The sequence below is a fragment of the Esox lucius genome, chromosome 20, assembly GCF_011004845.1.
Source record: "Esox lucius isolate fEsoLuc1 chromosome 20, fEsoLuc1.pri, whole genome shotgun sequence".
NCBI classification, from domain to species: Eukaryota; Metazoa; Chordata; class Actinopteri; order Esociformes; family Esocidae; genus Esox; species Esox lucius.
In genome coordinates, this window is record NC_047588.1 from 13,255,458 (window position 1) to 13,272,369 (window position 16,912).

The 16,912-nt window shown below is 39.3% G+C and overlaps 1 protein-coding gene across 3 annotated transcripts; it reads left to right on the plus strand.

The window, feature by feature from the left end:
* On the plus strand, positions 1-13,164 carry efhb (EF-hand domain family, member B). Of its 3 annotated transcripts, XM_010889859.3 has the most exons (14): positions 1-32; positions 234-324; positions 410-472; positions 2,735-2,878; positions 3,622-3,802; positions 3,909-4,019; positions 4,247-4,376; positions 4,504-4,587; positions 8,616-8,683; positions 8,867-9,021; positions 9,202-9,409; positions 9,730-9,951; positions 10,247-10,428; positions 11,783-13,164. In XM_010889859.3, the coding sequence occupies exons 2-14, from the start codon at positions 256-258 to the stop codon at positions 11,927-11,929; spliced, it is 1,764 nt and encodes a 587-aa protein (XP_010888161.2). In that variant the 5' UTR covers positions 1-32; positions 234-255; the 3' UTR covers positions 11,930-13,164. The 3 variants fall into 3 exon arrangements, with proteins under 3 accessions (XP_010888161.2, XP_010888160.2, XP_019897063.2); XM_010889858.3 differs by lacking the exon at positions 1-32 and having other exon boundaries at positions 99-324; XM_020041504.2 differs by lacking the exon at positions 1-32 and having other exon boundaries at positions 99-324; positions 9,205-9,409.
* Positions 13,165-16,912: the final 3,748 nt, after the last annotated feature.

Genomic DNA, 16,912 nt, shown 5'->3' on the forward strand with positions numbered 1-16,912 from the left:
GTTCCAAACACGTTTTTCCCGCCTCTTTACAGGTGAGATGTTTTATTTATTTTTAAAACACATGCACCAATCGGAATCTATCTTGGTTTCCTAGCGGCTGTTGCCATGTGAAATAAACATTACAGAATGTATTGAGTTACCTATTTCATCCAAATTACGCACTTTTGTAACTGGCATGTTACATGGGTTTGTATGTTTCTATAATGTCGTTGAGTTATAAGCAATATTTATAGCAAACGGTGATACGCAAGCGAGATGAATTTGAGAGAAAGGAATGCGTCCCACACCTGGAAATACACGGACAGTTTCCCGAATATTCGAAGGGTAATGTAACAATAACACGCAACGTTGATTATCCTATTTTCTTTGAATTTATGTTTGTCTGTTTCTATATATCCCTCCATCCTAGGCTGGTAAACGAATTCCTATTGGTGACAGTGCTAAGACTTGTTTACAAGAAATATCACCCACGGTAAGTCAGTTTCCTGCAGCCGAATATATTTATATGAATATATATTAAATACATATAACCTAGCTAGCCTGAGTTTAGAGACGTTTTTTTTTTCTGGTAAGGTCTCTGATGCAACAGCGTTGTCCAAATCGAAATCACCATCGAGCAAACTTTAGTATGTACAAATAAATGTGCAGCCTACTCAAAGTTATGCATAGCTCTGTACTTTCAAAGTCTTAACAAAATGCAATGATCTTCGAGATACGCTTTTTGTTTAAGAATATCCTAGATCAGCGCAGTAACTTAGCACACATCACAAGCCTACCTACTGATCTACTGTAAATATCAATACACAAGGATATGATGTGTCTTTTATGTAATTAGGGGAGACGGGGGATGCTTGTCACACTTTTCTCTACTGAAAGAAATGTCAGTATTGATCCAAAGTTTAAGGTATTGGGTATGAATTAATATCACTTTTATCAGCATGTTTTAACATAAAGTAATAAGCCATGAAATACACTCTGAGAAAGTGTGACATCCAAACTCATCATGGGGTTGATTGTCACAGGGGGTGGGGTTGGTTGTCACTAATATACCAATGAGATGTGCAACAAGAAATTAAGATATTTTTCAAACTAGTGTTGAAGTCTAATACTTCCCCGAGTTGTTTTTTTGGAAAGGAGAATAAAACACCAGGAGTCAGGTCAATTACCGTATCGTATATCCATTTATTACAGAAGCTTAAGTGTCGCCGCACAATGTCTAAGGATCAACAGTCAAAACATCATTTTTATACTTCTACTACGCCCGAAAAGATAGAGGCGTTAACTTACAAAGCAAGTGTGTCCTTGGCCCAATCCCAGTTCTATTCCTTATAGGATAACTGCAAGTACCCCCTTGCCCCCCTTGTGGTGTCTGTGTTGTCTGTCAGACTATGTGTGTGTGTCTCTAACCTGTGTCCTGTTTCTCACAAAACAGACATACTAAATCTCTCTCTCCCCGGCAACCGCTTGAACAGGGTGTCCTATTCTCCTACTTGCACCTTCCATTTTAGCTCATATTACAAACAATTAATATTTTGCTTCATTGGTTACAACAGCTTATAACAGTTCACTAACTTATACAATCAATACATCTACACTAGAGATACCAAATAATTGTAAATGTTCTTAACACAATTTGTAATGTGTTCATCTATAAACTTTGTGTTTAAATCAGATTGTTTTTAATTTGATGTTTATTTACAGATAATTCACAGATGGAGGCAGACATAGAAATATTAACACTTTTAATAAATCAAAACTTTATGCATCGGTCAAGAAAACTGTCTGAAACATATAAAATGTATCAAAACTTTTGAGTGGGTAGGTTTGTTTGTGAATACTGTGTTTGTGAATAATTAGGTACAATTAGTTACAATCGTAGGAATCACAGTTTTGACATATGTAATTAGATAATCCGTAAGGGGTGCGCTCTTTGTGTGTGCAATTCTTGCACATAATGCACTTTAGCCGTGTTTCTTTGGGTTGGCTGTTAGAAAAGGGCCCTGCCACAGTGTGACAACCAACTCCTATACCTGTGTGACAACCAGCCCCATCTGAACTCTTTAGTTAAATGTTTAGCTAGCAACCACATGGCTTGACCTAGCATATGATAAATGTTCTGTAACTATAGCCACTCTTCCATTCTTAAACAGAAGTTAATAAATAGAGATAAGCTAAATGTACAAAGTTACATAACATTTTATACAAGAGTAAATATTTACTATTTCCCATCAAAATGTGAAATTATTCCCTTAGGCCAAAATTGTTAGCTCTCTATACAAACTGACAATATGAATGACCTCATACAAAGAGATCACACATTTGATGAGAAATATTTTACACAGCGCCCCCTTGTTTGGCTGTAATAAGCTCTGTGACAACCAACCCGTGTGACAGCCAACCCTGGTCTCCATATTATAATTCAAGAAAAACGTATTTTGACATTATCTTTGTAGAGCTATGGTACATTTTTGGAGGATACATAATTTTTTTGTTCAAGAATGTAGATATCCAAGATCAGCACAATAACTTAATACACTTCACAAGCCTACCAACTGACCTACTGTAAATATCAGTGCAGAAGGATATGATGTGTCTTTTGTATCGTTCTCCATTTAGGACGGGCTCAGACTCTGTGTCTCCGTGCATGTATTGTATCTGTTTGTGTGTGTGTTTGAGAATCATAGTGGACACACATGATTCCAAGTGTATTTACCATCGTAACTTCCTCTTAAAGCAACGGACCCCACCTGTAGTGAGGAAGTTTCTGAACTCAGCACGCCCAGGTCCAGGGGCTATCAGAGTGTTCCATGGGAAAGCCAACGACCCTGATATAGCCGGTACAGTCATCCATGGAGTGAGCACCAAAGCTTCTGTTTCTGTGAGTAGAGGCCTATCAGAACAGATGTGTGGTGAGTTTGACATTTTCTAGTTGACTGCATTTTTGCATTGTAATACCAGCAGATGTCCATAATATATGAGAAATTATAGATTTGTTAAGTCAAATGATAGATTTTCACAAAATCTATTTCATATAAAATTATGCTAGACCAGGGGTGTCAAACCAGTTCCACAGAGGGCCGAGTATCTGCAGGTTTTTGGTGGTTCCACCAAATTGGTTTCCATTTCAGACCTTAACAACCAGGTGAGGGTAGAAACCAACCAATTAGTGACCTAATTAATCAATCAAGTACAAGGTGACAGCGACACTCAGCCCTATGTGGAACCAGTTTGACACCTCTGTGCTAGACCAATACAAATTCAGCATTTTAGGATGTGCTTTTGTAACATATAAAATGCTTTTTTGGAAACAGGGTTGTATTAATACTATCAACAAAATGCCAACAAATGTTCAACAATCTGTTGATAAGCAACAGCTTTAGCTAAGGTAAGGGTTAAGGTTACATTTAGAATAAGGTTTAGAATAAGGGTTAGCATGCAGGTTTCTTTATACAGCACAATTCATACATAGAAGCAATTCAATGTGCTTTACAATGAAAAGGAAAATATAAAAATGCAATAGAATTAAACCAATTCACATGCGCAGATACTGTGATACTGGATCAATGTCCTTCATTTCTCTGATGAATGAAAGCCATTGCATTTTGTTTCTATTTATTATAGGCTGCTTCTCTAATCAACCCACCGCCTAAGACCTTCTATCAACAGAGGTTACACCAACTCAGCGAAGCTGGATATTCAACTAATCAAAAAGCCCCACTGGGAAAGTCACATAATCAGAGTCTTGGGCTTCCTGACTGGCTTGACACTGGCAAAACCACATTTGGTGTTAAATTGCTAAGAAGTGAGACAGACTAGAAGCTACATTTTGCCACCATGCACTTCCACGTAATCTGTTATTAACAAATAACATATCCACAAGCCTGAATGTTCTGTTTCACCTCGTTTAGATGCAGCTGCAGGTACAATTATCAACCCTCCTAAACATGCAGAGCAGGTGGAGACAGAAGCTCTGGAGGGACATAAGTCTTATATCCACTCCCACAATGCCTACTTTGTCAGTGAGTACGGTGAACATTTTTTTTTAAATTATTTTATTTTATTCGAAAGGAGCCTTTGTTTGGGTATGCATGACAGTCATATAGGCTATAACTGTTGTTTAACACATTGCTTTAAAAAAATTTTTATTCACATTTGAGTATGTGACCTAAGTTACTGACCAATCACACGTGTTGTAATGTGTTTATTTTTAGATTGGGTAAGTTGTCATAACTGTGTTGTGCCCCAGGTGAACGTATTGATAGGAAATACAACTGGGGACCTTGTGGCAAAGACACCAGATTTGGAGTGCCTACCCCACACCACAACGATGGACGGAATGTCTCCAAAACCCTCCACTGGTTGTGTGCTTCTCAGGTGTAAGCTCACCTCCTACCTTATGTCTATAACAAACGGCTTTTCTAATGACCATTCCAAGTTGCATGTCCATTGGCAATATTCATGACGGCAATGTGAATTTCTGTATGTTGCTGTTTTCCCCTCTAGGGGTCTTAAAGCAAACCTGGTTTCCAAGAGGTGTGATGACTTCAGGGAAAGGACACAGCCACAGATTGGCAAAGTTCATGACCCGTAAGTTAAGACTATTAAAGAGCCAGTACAGTTAAACATAATTTAACTGTATTGGCTTTCAATGAGATTGAAATTATACTGTCATTTTTTTAAAATTGATTTGACTTTTAGGAATGTATGTTACGTCTTGCCCACTTTATGAAGTTACAAATGTGATCTGATTATAATAGAATACTGATTCATCACACATTACATGCATGCACTGGAGCTTCATTTCCTAGCAGTACTGTAGTTTTACCTATGCTGGTGGATTTGATACAGTTAAAAGTTTAAACAAATGTTGGCCTATTGGAACATGAAAACTGCCTGACATCCAGTGACAAAATATCTTTGAATGCAGCTTTAACTCTATTAGATTTTTGAGGGGATGATAAATGTACACACAGTATACCAGCCAGGTGCCCAGTGACCCCACCTTGCCGTTCTCTTTCTGTGCATTGTTTCCACTTTCTCTCCAATCATGTCTTGATTGCTAATCAAAGGGGTTTTCTAGGCCAATACCATGTCTGTTTTCTAGGCAGTGACCATGTCTGTTTTCTAGGCAGTGACCAGGTCTGTTTTCTAGGCAGTGACCAGGTCTGTTTTCTAGGCAGTGACCAGGTCTCTTTTCTAGGCAGAGACCAGGTCTGTTTTCTAGGCAGAGACCAGGTCTGTTTTCTAGGCAGAGACCACGTCTGTTTTCTAGGCAGAGACCAGGTCTGTTTTCTAGGCAGAGACCAGGTCTGTTTTCTAGGCAGAGACCACGTCTGTTTTCTAGGCAGAGACCACGTCTGTTTTCTAGGCAGAGACCACGTCTGTTTTCTAGGCAGAGACCACGTCTGTTTTCTAGGCAGAGACCACGTCTGTTTTCTAGGCAGAGACCACGTCTGTTTTCTAGGCAGTGACCCTGTCTGTGTTTATTTTAAGTGGTAGCCTTCATATTGGTATTTACTCTCTCTACCACTATGCTTTTGGATGTACTGTATGATAGGCTACTCAGCTGTATAAGCATTGACAGCTAAACAGGTGTTTATTTAGGAAACATCCCCTGAGTAATCCATCACTAATGGTCGTTTTTTTAACCTTCAGAATGACTGTTACGACCATTTTGCAGCTGCTTTGATCAGCATTTCAATGATTAATAGGTCTATGCTTTCAAATTTCATCGTCTATTTATCTCTAAAGCGTTAAAGGAGGTTCAATGTTTTTCTGAATAGCTCTGCAAATGCTTTTGAAACATAGTTAAAGGTTCAAAAAGATTAATATTTAAACACATTAAACACAATGCAGAAGTCATATTCAACACGTTCAGTAAATATTCTATAATGTTCAACTTTTATAGTTGCAGTGGACTAGTACTTGTTCTGTATACAACACTGTTTTCAAAGAAGTTGGGATACTGCGTAAAATGTAAATACAAACAGAATGAAAATCATTGAAACCTTATTTTCAATAGAAAATAGTACAAAGACAAAAATATAAAATGTTTAAATGTAGACATTTTATTGTTTCTTGAATATATATGCTTTGAATTTGATGCCAGAAAACCTTTCAAAAAAATTGGGAGAGAGGCAACAGAAGACTGGAAAAAGGCCTAGTCCATACGTACACAGGTATTTTTTAAAACAGGGGTTTTTCTTTGCGTTTTGTCCTTTCGTCCACACAAACTGCCTTTTAGGTCACTGAAAATTGACCTTTTGAAAAACTCCTTCCAGAGTGAAGGTATTCAAGAACTCAGTTTTCAGTGTTAACGTGTAGACTGGTAAAACAGAGTTTTTGCCTTTTAACGTTTGTGTCCTTATTTCTGTTTACGTCTCCAAAGCTGCAGCACTTGTGGGGTGTCCCCGGTCTGCAGTGGTCAGTACCCATCAAAAAGTGGTCCAAGGAAGGAAAAGCGGTGAACCAGCAACTGGGCTCATTAATGCACATGGGGAGCGAAGGCTGGCCCGTGAGGCCAGTTCCAACAGATGAGCTACTGTAGCTTAAATTGCTGAAAAAGTTAATGTTGATACTGATAGAAAGGTGTCAGAACACATAGTGCATCGCAGTTTGTTGCGTACAGGGCTGTGTAGCTGCAGACCAGTCAGGGTGCCCATGCTGACCCCTGTCCACTGCCGAAAGCACCCTACAATGGGCATGTGAGCCTCAGAATTGGACCACAGAGCAATGGAAGAAGGTGGCCTGGTCTGATGAATCATGTTTCCTTTTACATCACATGGATGGCCGGGTGCGTGTGCATCACTTACCTGGAGAACACATGGCACCACGATGCACTATGGGAAGGATGCAAACTAGCAGGGGCAGTGTGATGCTTTGGGCAATGTCTTACTGGGAAACCTTGGGTCCTGCCATTCATGTGGATGTTACTTTGACACGTACCACCGACCTGAGCATTGTTACCCTTTCATGGCAACGGTATTCCCTGATGGCATTGGCCTCTTTCAGCAGGATAATGTGCCCTGCTACAAAGCAAAAATGGTTCAGGAATGGTTTGACTATCACAACAACGAGTTGTTTATCCAATCGAGCATCTGTGAGATGTGCTGGACAAAACAGATCTGATCCATGGAGGCCCCACCTCACAACCTACAGGATTTAAAGGATCTGCTGCTAACATCTTCGTGCCAGATACCACAGCACACCTTCAGAGGTCTAGTGGAGTCCATGCCTCGACGGGTCACGGCTGTTTTGGTGGCAAAAGGGGGACCGGCACAATATTATGCAGGTGGTCATAATGTTATGGCTGATCAGTGTGTATTGAGAAACAGAGGCGTTAGAATGCGCTATGGAGGTTGCTGCTACATCCAACATTCGCGCCACTGTTGTTAGCCTACTGGAACCAGAAATAACTTTTTTCAGGCTTCAGATTGGCCAACATGGTTTTAGGGTTATATTGTCGCCTGTTGGTTTGACATGCTCTTTGACAGTGCTTGACAGTGTGTTTTTGCGTTGTGGACTGAGACTTTTTTTAAATCGTGCTTGTATGGATGGGATTTTTACGTAAAAAATACCTGTGTACATGTGGACTAGGCCTAAACCTGGTGGAAAATCACACAACTAATTAGGTCAATTGGCAACAGGTCAGTAATATGACTGGGTATTAAAAGATTATTTCAGAGTGAGTGGGTCTGTCAGAAGTGAGGATGGGGAGGGGTTCACCACTCTGTGAAGGACTGCGTGGGCAAATAGTGAAACAACTGGGGAAAACTTAGAATTTGAGGTTTGGGGTCCCCAAAATTCCCAAGAGTTTGGGGATCTCATCATTTACCGTACATAATATCACTAAAAGATTCAGAGAATCTGGAGAAATCTTTGTACGCAAAGGAAAAGGCTGAAAACCAATATTGGATGGCCGTGATCTTGACGGCACTGCATTAAAAACAGACATGATTCTGCAATGGACATCACTGCACGGACTTAGGAACACTTCTGAAAACCATTGTCTGTGAACACAGTTTGTTACTGCATCCACAAATGCAAGTTGAATCTCTACCATATAAAGAAGAAACCATATATAAACAAAATCCAGAACGGCCAGAGCTCATTTAAGATGGACTGAGGCAAAGTGGAAAAATGTCCTGTGGTCTGACAAATCTACATTTTATATTATTTAAGGGAATATTGACACTGCATCCTCTGGACTAAAGAGAGGGAATTCTGGCATCTTATCAATGCAAAGTCCAAAAGCTAGCATCAGGGATGGTATGAGGGTGCATTAGTGCACATGGCATGGGTGACTTGCACATCTGTGAAGGCACCATTAATGCTGAACAATATATATATAGGTTTTGGCCATGTCTCAACTTTTTTGAAATGTGTTGCTTGCATGTATTTTTCCAAAAGCTGTAATATTTCTCAGTTTCAACATTTGATGTTTTCTTGGTACTATTTTCAATTAAATATAGGGATAAATGATTTGCACATCATTGCAGTGTGGTTTTATTTGCATTTTATGCAGTGTCCCAACCTTTTTGAAACCAGGGTTGTACCTCAGGGACTGTATATTGTGCAACTAATTCTCAAATTGATCTGTTCCTGGCATTTTGCAGCATAGCAGATACCCTGAAAGTGCCAGCAAATCACACATTCGGAATATTGATGTGTCCGGATGACTTTGGTGAGTAAATGTATGTTTGTAGTGTATGTAGTAAGGGACACTAAAAGGGAGGGTACCTGTTGCAATGCCGGTATGAATTTGATCAATTAGACAATATCCAGTAATTTAATCTAGAGGGTTGAAAGCAAATATAGTCATCCGGTTATTGTCAATAGGGATTATTTCATGTGAGTTTCTCCACAGGCGCCGGTGACCTCATCCGCTCCACCCCACCCGCAGAATACCTGAGAGGCACAGAAAGACAGCGCTCTCTCGTCAGTGCTGTGCGCCAACACCTGAAGAAGGTCAACTTCCACAACTTTAACTCCCTGCTGCAGGCCTTCAGACACTATGACAAGGTAATTAGCACTTCTTCATGTTTCAGCATGATAATATTGCTTTCAGTTTGTGACACAATAAACTAAAGTGCATGTGTGTGTGCATGTTCAAGAGGCACTGCTGTATTTCTCATAGAGATGTCAACCAGCGTAACGTTTGTGTGTGTGTGTGTGTGTGTGTGTGTGTGTATGGCTCCCCAGAAGGGTCAGGGTTCGATTGACAAGGATAACCTGCGGGATGTGTGTGTTCAGTTTAACCTGGACCTGAGTGAACCGGTGCTGGACAGCTTGATGGAGTACTGTGACGTGGATAAGGATGGACTCCTCAATTTCCTGGAGTTCACCAACTTCCTCAACTGGAAGGACAAAATGCCCATCAGTAAATTGGAGCAGGACATTTTGACCAGTGGTTAGTCAAAGTGTCCTCTAGGATGAGCTGTGGCACACCTGTCAATTGCTGAGCTGCAGGAGACAACAAAAATGATTTGCACTTTCGGTCAACCGACCTTCATCAGAGCTCTTATGAATTGAAAACTGCATAGATTCTTAGCATAGAAATGAAATGACTCTAATGTACATTCCCGTGCAATTCAAGCTTCAATTACACTGTTTCTGACTGGCTGTAAATAGATTTCTATGACAAAAACAAGCCAATGATATAAACCACAACAGCTAGGTTCTCAGTGACCTTAACATTCCTGTAATTCCTTTTTTGATTGACTACCTCAGAGCGTAAGGCCAGCACAGCCCCAGCTAACATGAAGAGAGAAGCTATCTCGCTGAGGCCTTCAGCCTGTAAGGCTCTAGTCCGACCAGAGGACCTGGAGCCTGTGGAGGTGGGCAGCACGTTGAAAACCCCAAAGACCCTGAGTCGACCCCGGACTGTACCAGACCACTTTGTTACTTCTTCGTCCCTGATCAGGGCAGTTGTTGGTGGTTTCCCCACAACAGGTAAGTTGAGGTGGTGTGTCGTGTGGTCTTAAAACACTGTCATCGACCTTTACATATATTATGTAGATACATTTATTTTCTGTATGTGAAGAATGCATTAGAAACGAGATCTGCTGTAATTCCCACACTTCTCCAAAACATAATGTCAGATGTGAGTTTTGTCCTTAGAATAACAGGAACATTCTGTCTTAAATGTTAACTTGGCATTACAGTAGACTGGCAGCAATAATTTCTTGCTTTTCTACATTGTGTGTACTGCGTTTTTGTGGTGTGATTATGGTCTTTCTCCTCTTAGATTGTCGTACCTATGGAATCCCCACGGTGCGAACTGACCTGCCGGCTCCGCGGATCAAACGAATCAGTGACAGAGCTAACTATGGTGATGGGTCCACTGCATTTCATCTCCTGTACCCCACTCTGCACTCCCTTAGGGGTGTGTACGAGGAGCACTTCTTCTGCCACCGCACCAAAGATGAGGTGAAGTATATCTCTGACACTAGTAGATTTGAATAGAATATTAATGGAATGTTAAGGGGGATTATGTATAGTACTATGTTATGGTTATAGCGGGTGTGTATAGTACTGTGTTATGGTTATAGCGGGTGTGTATAGTACTGTGTTATGGTTATAGCGGGTGTGTTTAGTACTGTGTTATGGTTATAGCGGGTGTGTATAGTACTGTGTTATGGTTATAGCGGGTGTGTATAGTACTGTGTTATGGTTATAGCGGGTGTGTTTAGTACTGTGTTTAGGTTATAGGGGTTGTAAAAAGTACTGTGTTTAGGCTATTGGGGTTTTGTATAGTACTGTGTTTAGGTTATAGTGATTGTGTATACTGTAGTACTTTGTTTAAGTTATAGTGGTTGTGTATAGCACTACATTTCGGTTAACTTAATTTCCTGTTTATAAACCGTTACTCATACACAGATTTTGATTGCAGCGCTTAATACATGGGTGTGGCTAATACACCAGTTTACATTTTTAAAACCGTTTCCACTGACAAACCTTTTCACAGATGATTGCTTGACCAAGTAGAGGTCTCAGAAACTCATGTAGCAAATATGATATAATTGGCGTTAATGTCACAATTTGAGGAGGTTGCAGGACACAGGCGCAGATGTGGTGGAACGAACTGGTATTTATTTCTAAAAGCTAGACATGACATGGCGACCGTAACATGCAACAATGACTGACAAAATACACTAGGGCAGGAGGAACTTATATAGATACATAATGAGGGGGCAAACAAGACTCAGGTGAAGGCGATTACACTGACAAGACTAAACTGAACATAGAAACAGGCAAACTAGAGTTATAAACAGTGAATGATGGTATATTTGGTAATTGTGTATTGTACTATATAGAAGTTATAAGGGTTGTGTTTAGTACTATATAGGCTATAGTGGTTGTGTGTAGTACTTTGTTTAGGTTATGGGGGTTGTGTATAGTACAAAATGTAGGTTATTGTGTATTGTTCTATATAGAGGTTATAAGGGTTGTGTATAGTACTGTGTTTAGGTTATAGTGGTTGTGTTTAGTACTGTATAGGTTATAGTGGTTGTGTGTAGTACTATGTTTAGGTTATGGGGGTTGTGTATAGTACTATATTTAGGTTATTGTGTATTGTTCTATATAGAGGTTATAAGGGTTGTGTATAATACTATGTAGAGGTTATGAGGGATTTGATTAGTCTTCAAGTTCTACAATTTTTTTTTTAACTAATTGGTATGAAGAATTTTGCCATTGAAGAAGTGATCAGCACAACATTTTATTAAATCAGATGGAGCACAACAAATCAATTGTTCCTATTTCTACCTTTATTTATTTTTAGATCGCTGACATATTCCGAAATGTGGGTGCAAGTATTTCTGAGGAAACACTTGAAGAGGCGTGGAAGCTGGCGTCCAAGCGCCACCCCACTGGGGACGTATGTGTGAAGACTTTTCAGGATGTTCTAAAGGAAATACACGTGATTTAAATTGTAACAGTATGTTATTTTCTTGACATCTCTAACTGAAACGTCACGCTGCAGATTTCAGCCTGAGACCTATTCTCCATTACAGTTGTTTAGATAACTGCAAAATGAGGGCTGTTGTACTAAACAAAGTCAGCAGCAATCAGAATCTCTAAACAATCTGTAGCCAGGCAAATATTTGATACCACTTTATGAGCTACTTGTGGAAAGAATTTACTTCCAGATATCCACCATATAGTAATTTCCAAAATAATTGTCAACCTTGATAATCTTGTTATCATGTAATATACATTTATTTTTTTTGTATAATACATGGGGGGTACACCTTAAGATTCTTATAAAAACAATTTGAGTGCATTATCGTTCTATGTTTTAAAAAAGAATCTGGATTAAAATAACTACTGCATCCTGTTACGTGGAGGTATCACTGGGGTGTTAAAAATTGCTAACAAGAATGTAATATTACTTTGTTAGACATCACCATTTGGAAAAGGCATAGAATTTATAAATGAAAGGAGACACATTGTTGTTGATCTTTACAAATCAAGCAATTGGTAAAAGAAATAGCAAAAACAATACATATAACACTTTTTATTAAATAAAGTTTAAATCCACCAAAATAGTGGAAGACTTGCCGGAAATTGTATGCATGCGTATCTTTTGAATCACCCCTATTGGCATAGTACTTGGACACAAATTTAAAATGATATTTTCTTAATTGGTGCTGCTAGTGGAAGACATTATTTATTAGATTACACTAAATGTTGAAAAGTTCACGTGTATAGTACACAGGAGTTAAGCAAAAGCCCAGGTTCCAATCCAGCCTTCATCATATTTGTCTTGTGTAATTAAACCATATTTACATTACTGTTATTGGTAGAGGCAGATACATTATCATGCAATGCTTGACCTGCAACCTCTTGTTACCACTTGTGGATTGAGCACTGTGCTCAACAAAATGATTAAGACATGACTACAGTTTCTCGTAATCTTCAGCTGTCCCAAATAGGAGATATGACAAGACAGGGCCATAGATAAAAAAGGGCTATGATGAAACTAGGAGAAATAGAAGGTTAACCAATGTTTAAAAATAACCTTGTTGCTAATGTAAAATATTGAGGTGGCTCTTTTATGAGCTGTTTCGCTTTCGGTTGGTCCTGTTTCCCTTGTTAATGTCAATGACACAATGAACAAAGCAACAAAATTTAGCAGTTGCAATTCTACGGGAGGGTGTTTACTTAAATAAATATTGGATTTTACTGTTTCAATTGTAATACATTTTCAGAGTTCTTTGATTTGTTTTACTGGAAAAAGTGTGATATTTTGAAAAAGTTTGGTGACTTTTCATACCCACTGTATATACTTTATTAAAAAAAATCTAATATATAGATAGATAAAATATATATTTTCCTTAGAGTTAGGGTAATGTTCAGATGAAAAGTCAGATTCTGGAAGATCAAGGGTTTTTGGATTAATTGTCTGACAGACCTGTTGCCTGTAATGTAGAGATGTTGCCCAATCATACTGAAGTAGAAAGCAATGGTTTAGAAACCCTTTCCAAATTACTGTACATAACCCATAAGATAACAACATGAAAATTACGTTTTTGGCAAGCTATGTAAACTCTAACATTAATTGATCCTGCAAAAGGTATTCAGTTGTTTATAGGCTATTCTTATTTGTCTTATAAAGCCTCTTAATATCAAAGTAATCAGATTACGTTACTGAGTTTGAGTAATCAAAAAGTTACGTTACTGATTACAAACGTGGACATGTAACTTGTAACCGTAACGGATTACATTAAAAAAGTTCCCTATCCAACCCTGTAGGCCTCCCATGGGAGCACAGAACTGCAGAAATACCATGGGGTATGGACTCCACGAGCTTGCAGAAGTATTCTGTAGGCAATGAACACCATACATCTTGCAGAGTGGTCAGCAATTATTTTTTATTCTGAGGTGTAGATTTTCTGTGTTCCATAGTGCGTTGCATGGCATCCCAGATGTGTTCGATAACGTTGAGATCTAGTGACTTAGGTGGGAATGGCAAGACCCCAAACTCAGATAAGTGTTCCTCTAACCATAATTTGGCTTGTGTGGTGGGCAGTGTCCTGTTGGAAGAGGCCAAACCCATCACAATGAACACAGAACATGAACGGGTGTAACTTGTCAGAAAGGATGCACACATAGTTCACCTGTCAGATGTTTGTAGACGTTCCAGGGTCCCATTGAATGCCAGCAAAAACAAACACCATACCATTACGGAGCCACAACCAGCCTGTACCATGCCCTGTTGACATGCAGGATCCATGGCTTCATGGGTTTTTTCCCACACACAGATCCTTCCATCTGCCCGAAACAGGGAAACGCGACTCGTCAGACTCATTTCCAGTCGTCAAGTGTCCAGAGGGGATGTTCCTGAGCTCAGGCAAGGTGCATAGCTGTGTTTCGAGTATTCATCAGGGGTACTTGAGAGAGGGCCCAGCATTGAATGCAGATGTTATTTGAGACGGTGTTTGACACTGGTCACGTTCTCCCACAGTCTTTTTACGGCCACACCGCTGTCGTAAGATAGATGTTTTGCCAGAATTCTTGTATTCACGGTACACCCTTGAAATGGTAGTACGTGAAAATCCAAACTTCTCCTCTGCCTTCCGAAATGCTATGACCCAACAAGCTCCAACAATTAAACCATGTTGAAAATCGGTTAAATAGCCATTCTAACGGCAGAAACAGCTCTAGATGCTTCTACAGATGTCTATCGCTTTATATATGCACGGGCAGATGCAACCAATGACGTGCATAGGTTGTTATGTATTTTGTATGGGCTTGTCTATACCAGTGTATATACAGTTGTGCTCAAACGTTTGCATACCCCTGGAGAATTGGTAATAGATATGCAATTTGTAAAGAAAACATGAGTGAGCAGGCAAAACACATGTATTTTATTTCTTATGGGATTCACATTCAACTGTAGGTCATAACAGAATGGCACAATCATAAAACAAAACATGGCAACAAAGGAAACAAAAATACTGACCCCTGTTCAAAAGTCTGCATACCCTCAGTTCTTAATACTGTGTATTGTCCCATTTAGCATCAATGACAGCGTGCAGTCTTTTGTAATAGTTGTCTATGAGGCCTTGAATTCTTGCAGGTGGTATTGCTGCCCATTCGTCTTTGCAAAATGCCTCCTGGTCATGCAAAGTCTTTGGCCGTCTTGCATGAACCGCAAGACGGCCAAGATCTCCCCAGAGTGGCTTGATTATATTATTATATAAGGTCAGGTGACTGTGATGGCCTGTGACTGTGATGGCCACACCAGAACCTTTTTCTGCTGTAACTACTGGAGGGTCAACTTGGCCTTGTGCTTCGGGTCATTGTCGTGCTGGAAAGTCCAAGAGCGTCCCATGCGCAGCTTTTGAGCGGAAGAATGCATATTGTGTGCCAGTATTTTCTGATAACATGCTGCATTCATCTTTCCATACATTTTCACAAGATTTCCCATGCATTTAGAGCTCACACACCCCCAGAACATCAGTGAGCAACCACCATGCTTCACAGTGGGGATGATATTCTGTTCATTATACACTGGAAAAAAACAAAAGTGGAAAAAATACTTAATTTCTGGCAGCTGGGGTGCCGGAAAAATCCTGTTAAAAAACAGATTTATGTTGTAAAACTACATAGCTTAAAATTACATTATTAATCTGTAGAAATACGGAAATTTACTTTACTTCAAATAAAGTATATTGATGTAATTTCACATCAAAAAATAATTTTCTCTCCTAAAGTCTCCCATTTGTTGCTGTCATCAATAGCTTTTATGTTTGTTCTTCAAGTTTATTGCATTTGTATTTTGATGATTCACACCTTACCAACCTCCACCAGACACAATGTTGGCAGAATTATACAAGAGTCAGAACTCCCAAAGTGTTTCATATGAAGCTGCAAATCACACCAAATATAATCGTCTTCTTTGCTATGGTTGGCACACAAATACGACCATAATCCCCAAAAACATTCCAGGGTAGCACTGTACATAAAGAACAAGATTGCAAAAAAAAACAAAGCTCTGTCACCTTCATATCAATTACAACAAACATAAACATGAACAAAATGAACTGTCACAAAGCATGCTGGGATAACAATAATAAAACAGAAATAAAATGTGAATCAAAGTCTGTGGAAAAAACTGATAATTCTTGTGTTTCCTGGTAACAGACTTGGACAAATGTTAGATGAAGGATTTAATGTGTAATTAAAAACAGAATTTTACTGTCATTCTGAAATACAGAGAATTACATGTAAAATGTAATGTAAATTACTGTAAAATAACAAACATTTATTACAGTGTAGGCCTTGTTGACCCCTCTTCAAACATAGCGCTTATGGTTGTGACCATAAAGCTCTATTTTGGTCTTGTCACTCCAAATTACAGTGTGCCAGGAGCTGTGAGGTGTGTCAAGGTGTTGTTGGGCATATTGTAACCAGGCTGTGGCATTGGCGCAGTAAAGGCATTTTATTAATTTTTTTACAACTCAACCATGCAGCTCATTTTCTTTGTATCCTGAACAATTCTTCTGGCAGTTTTGGCTGAAATCTTTCTCGGTCTACCTGACCTTGGCTCGGTATCAAGAGATCCCTGAATTTTCCACTTCTTAATAAGTGATTGAACAGTACTGACTGGCATTTGCAAGGCTTTGGATATCTTTTTATATCCTTTTCCATGTTTATAAAGTTCCATTACCTTGTTACACAGGTATTTTGACAGTTCTTTTCTGCTCCCCATGGCTCAGTATTTAGCCTGCTCAATGCATCCACGTGAGGGCTAACAGACTCATTCACTCTTTATACACAGAAACTAATTGCAATTTAAAAAGCAACAGGTGTGGGAAATTCACCTTTAATTGCCATTTTCACCTGTGTGTGTCAGTGTGTGTTAGTAACAAGGCCAAACATTCAAGGGTATGTAAACTTTTGATCA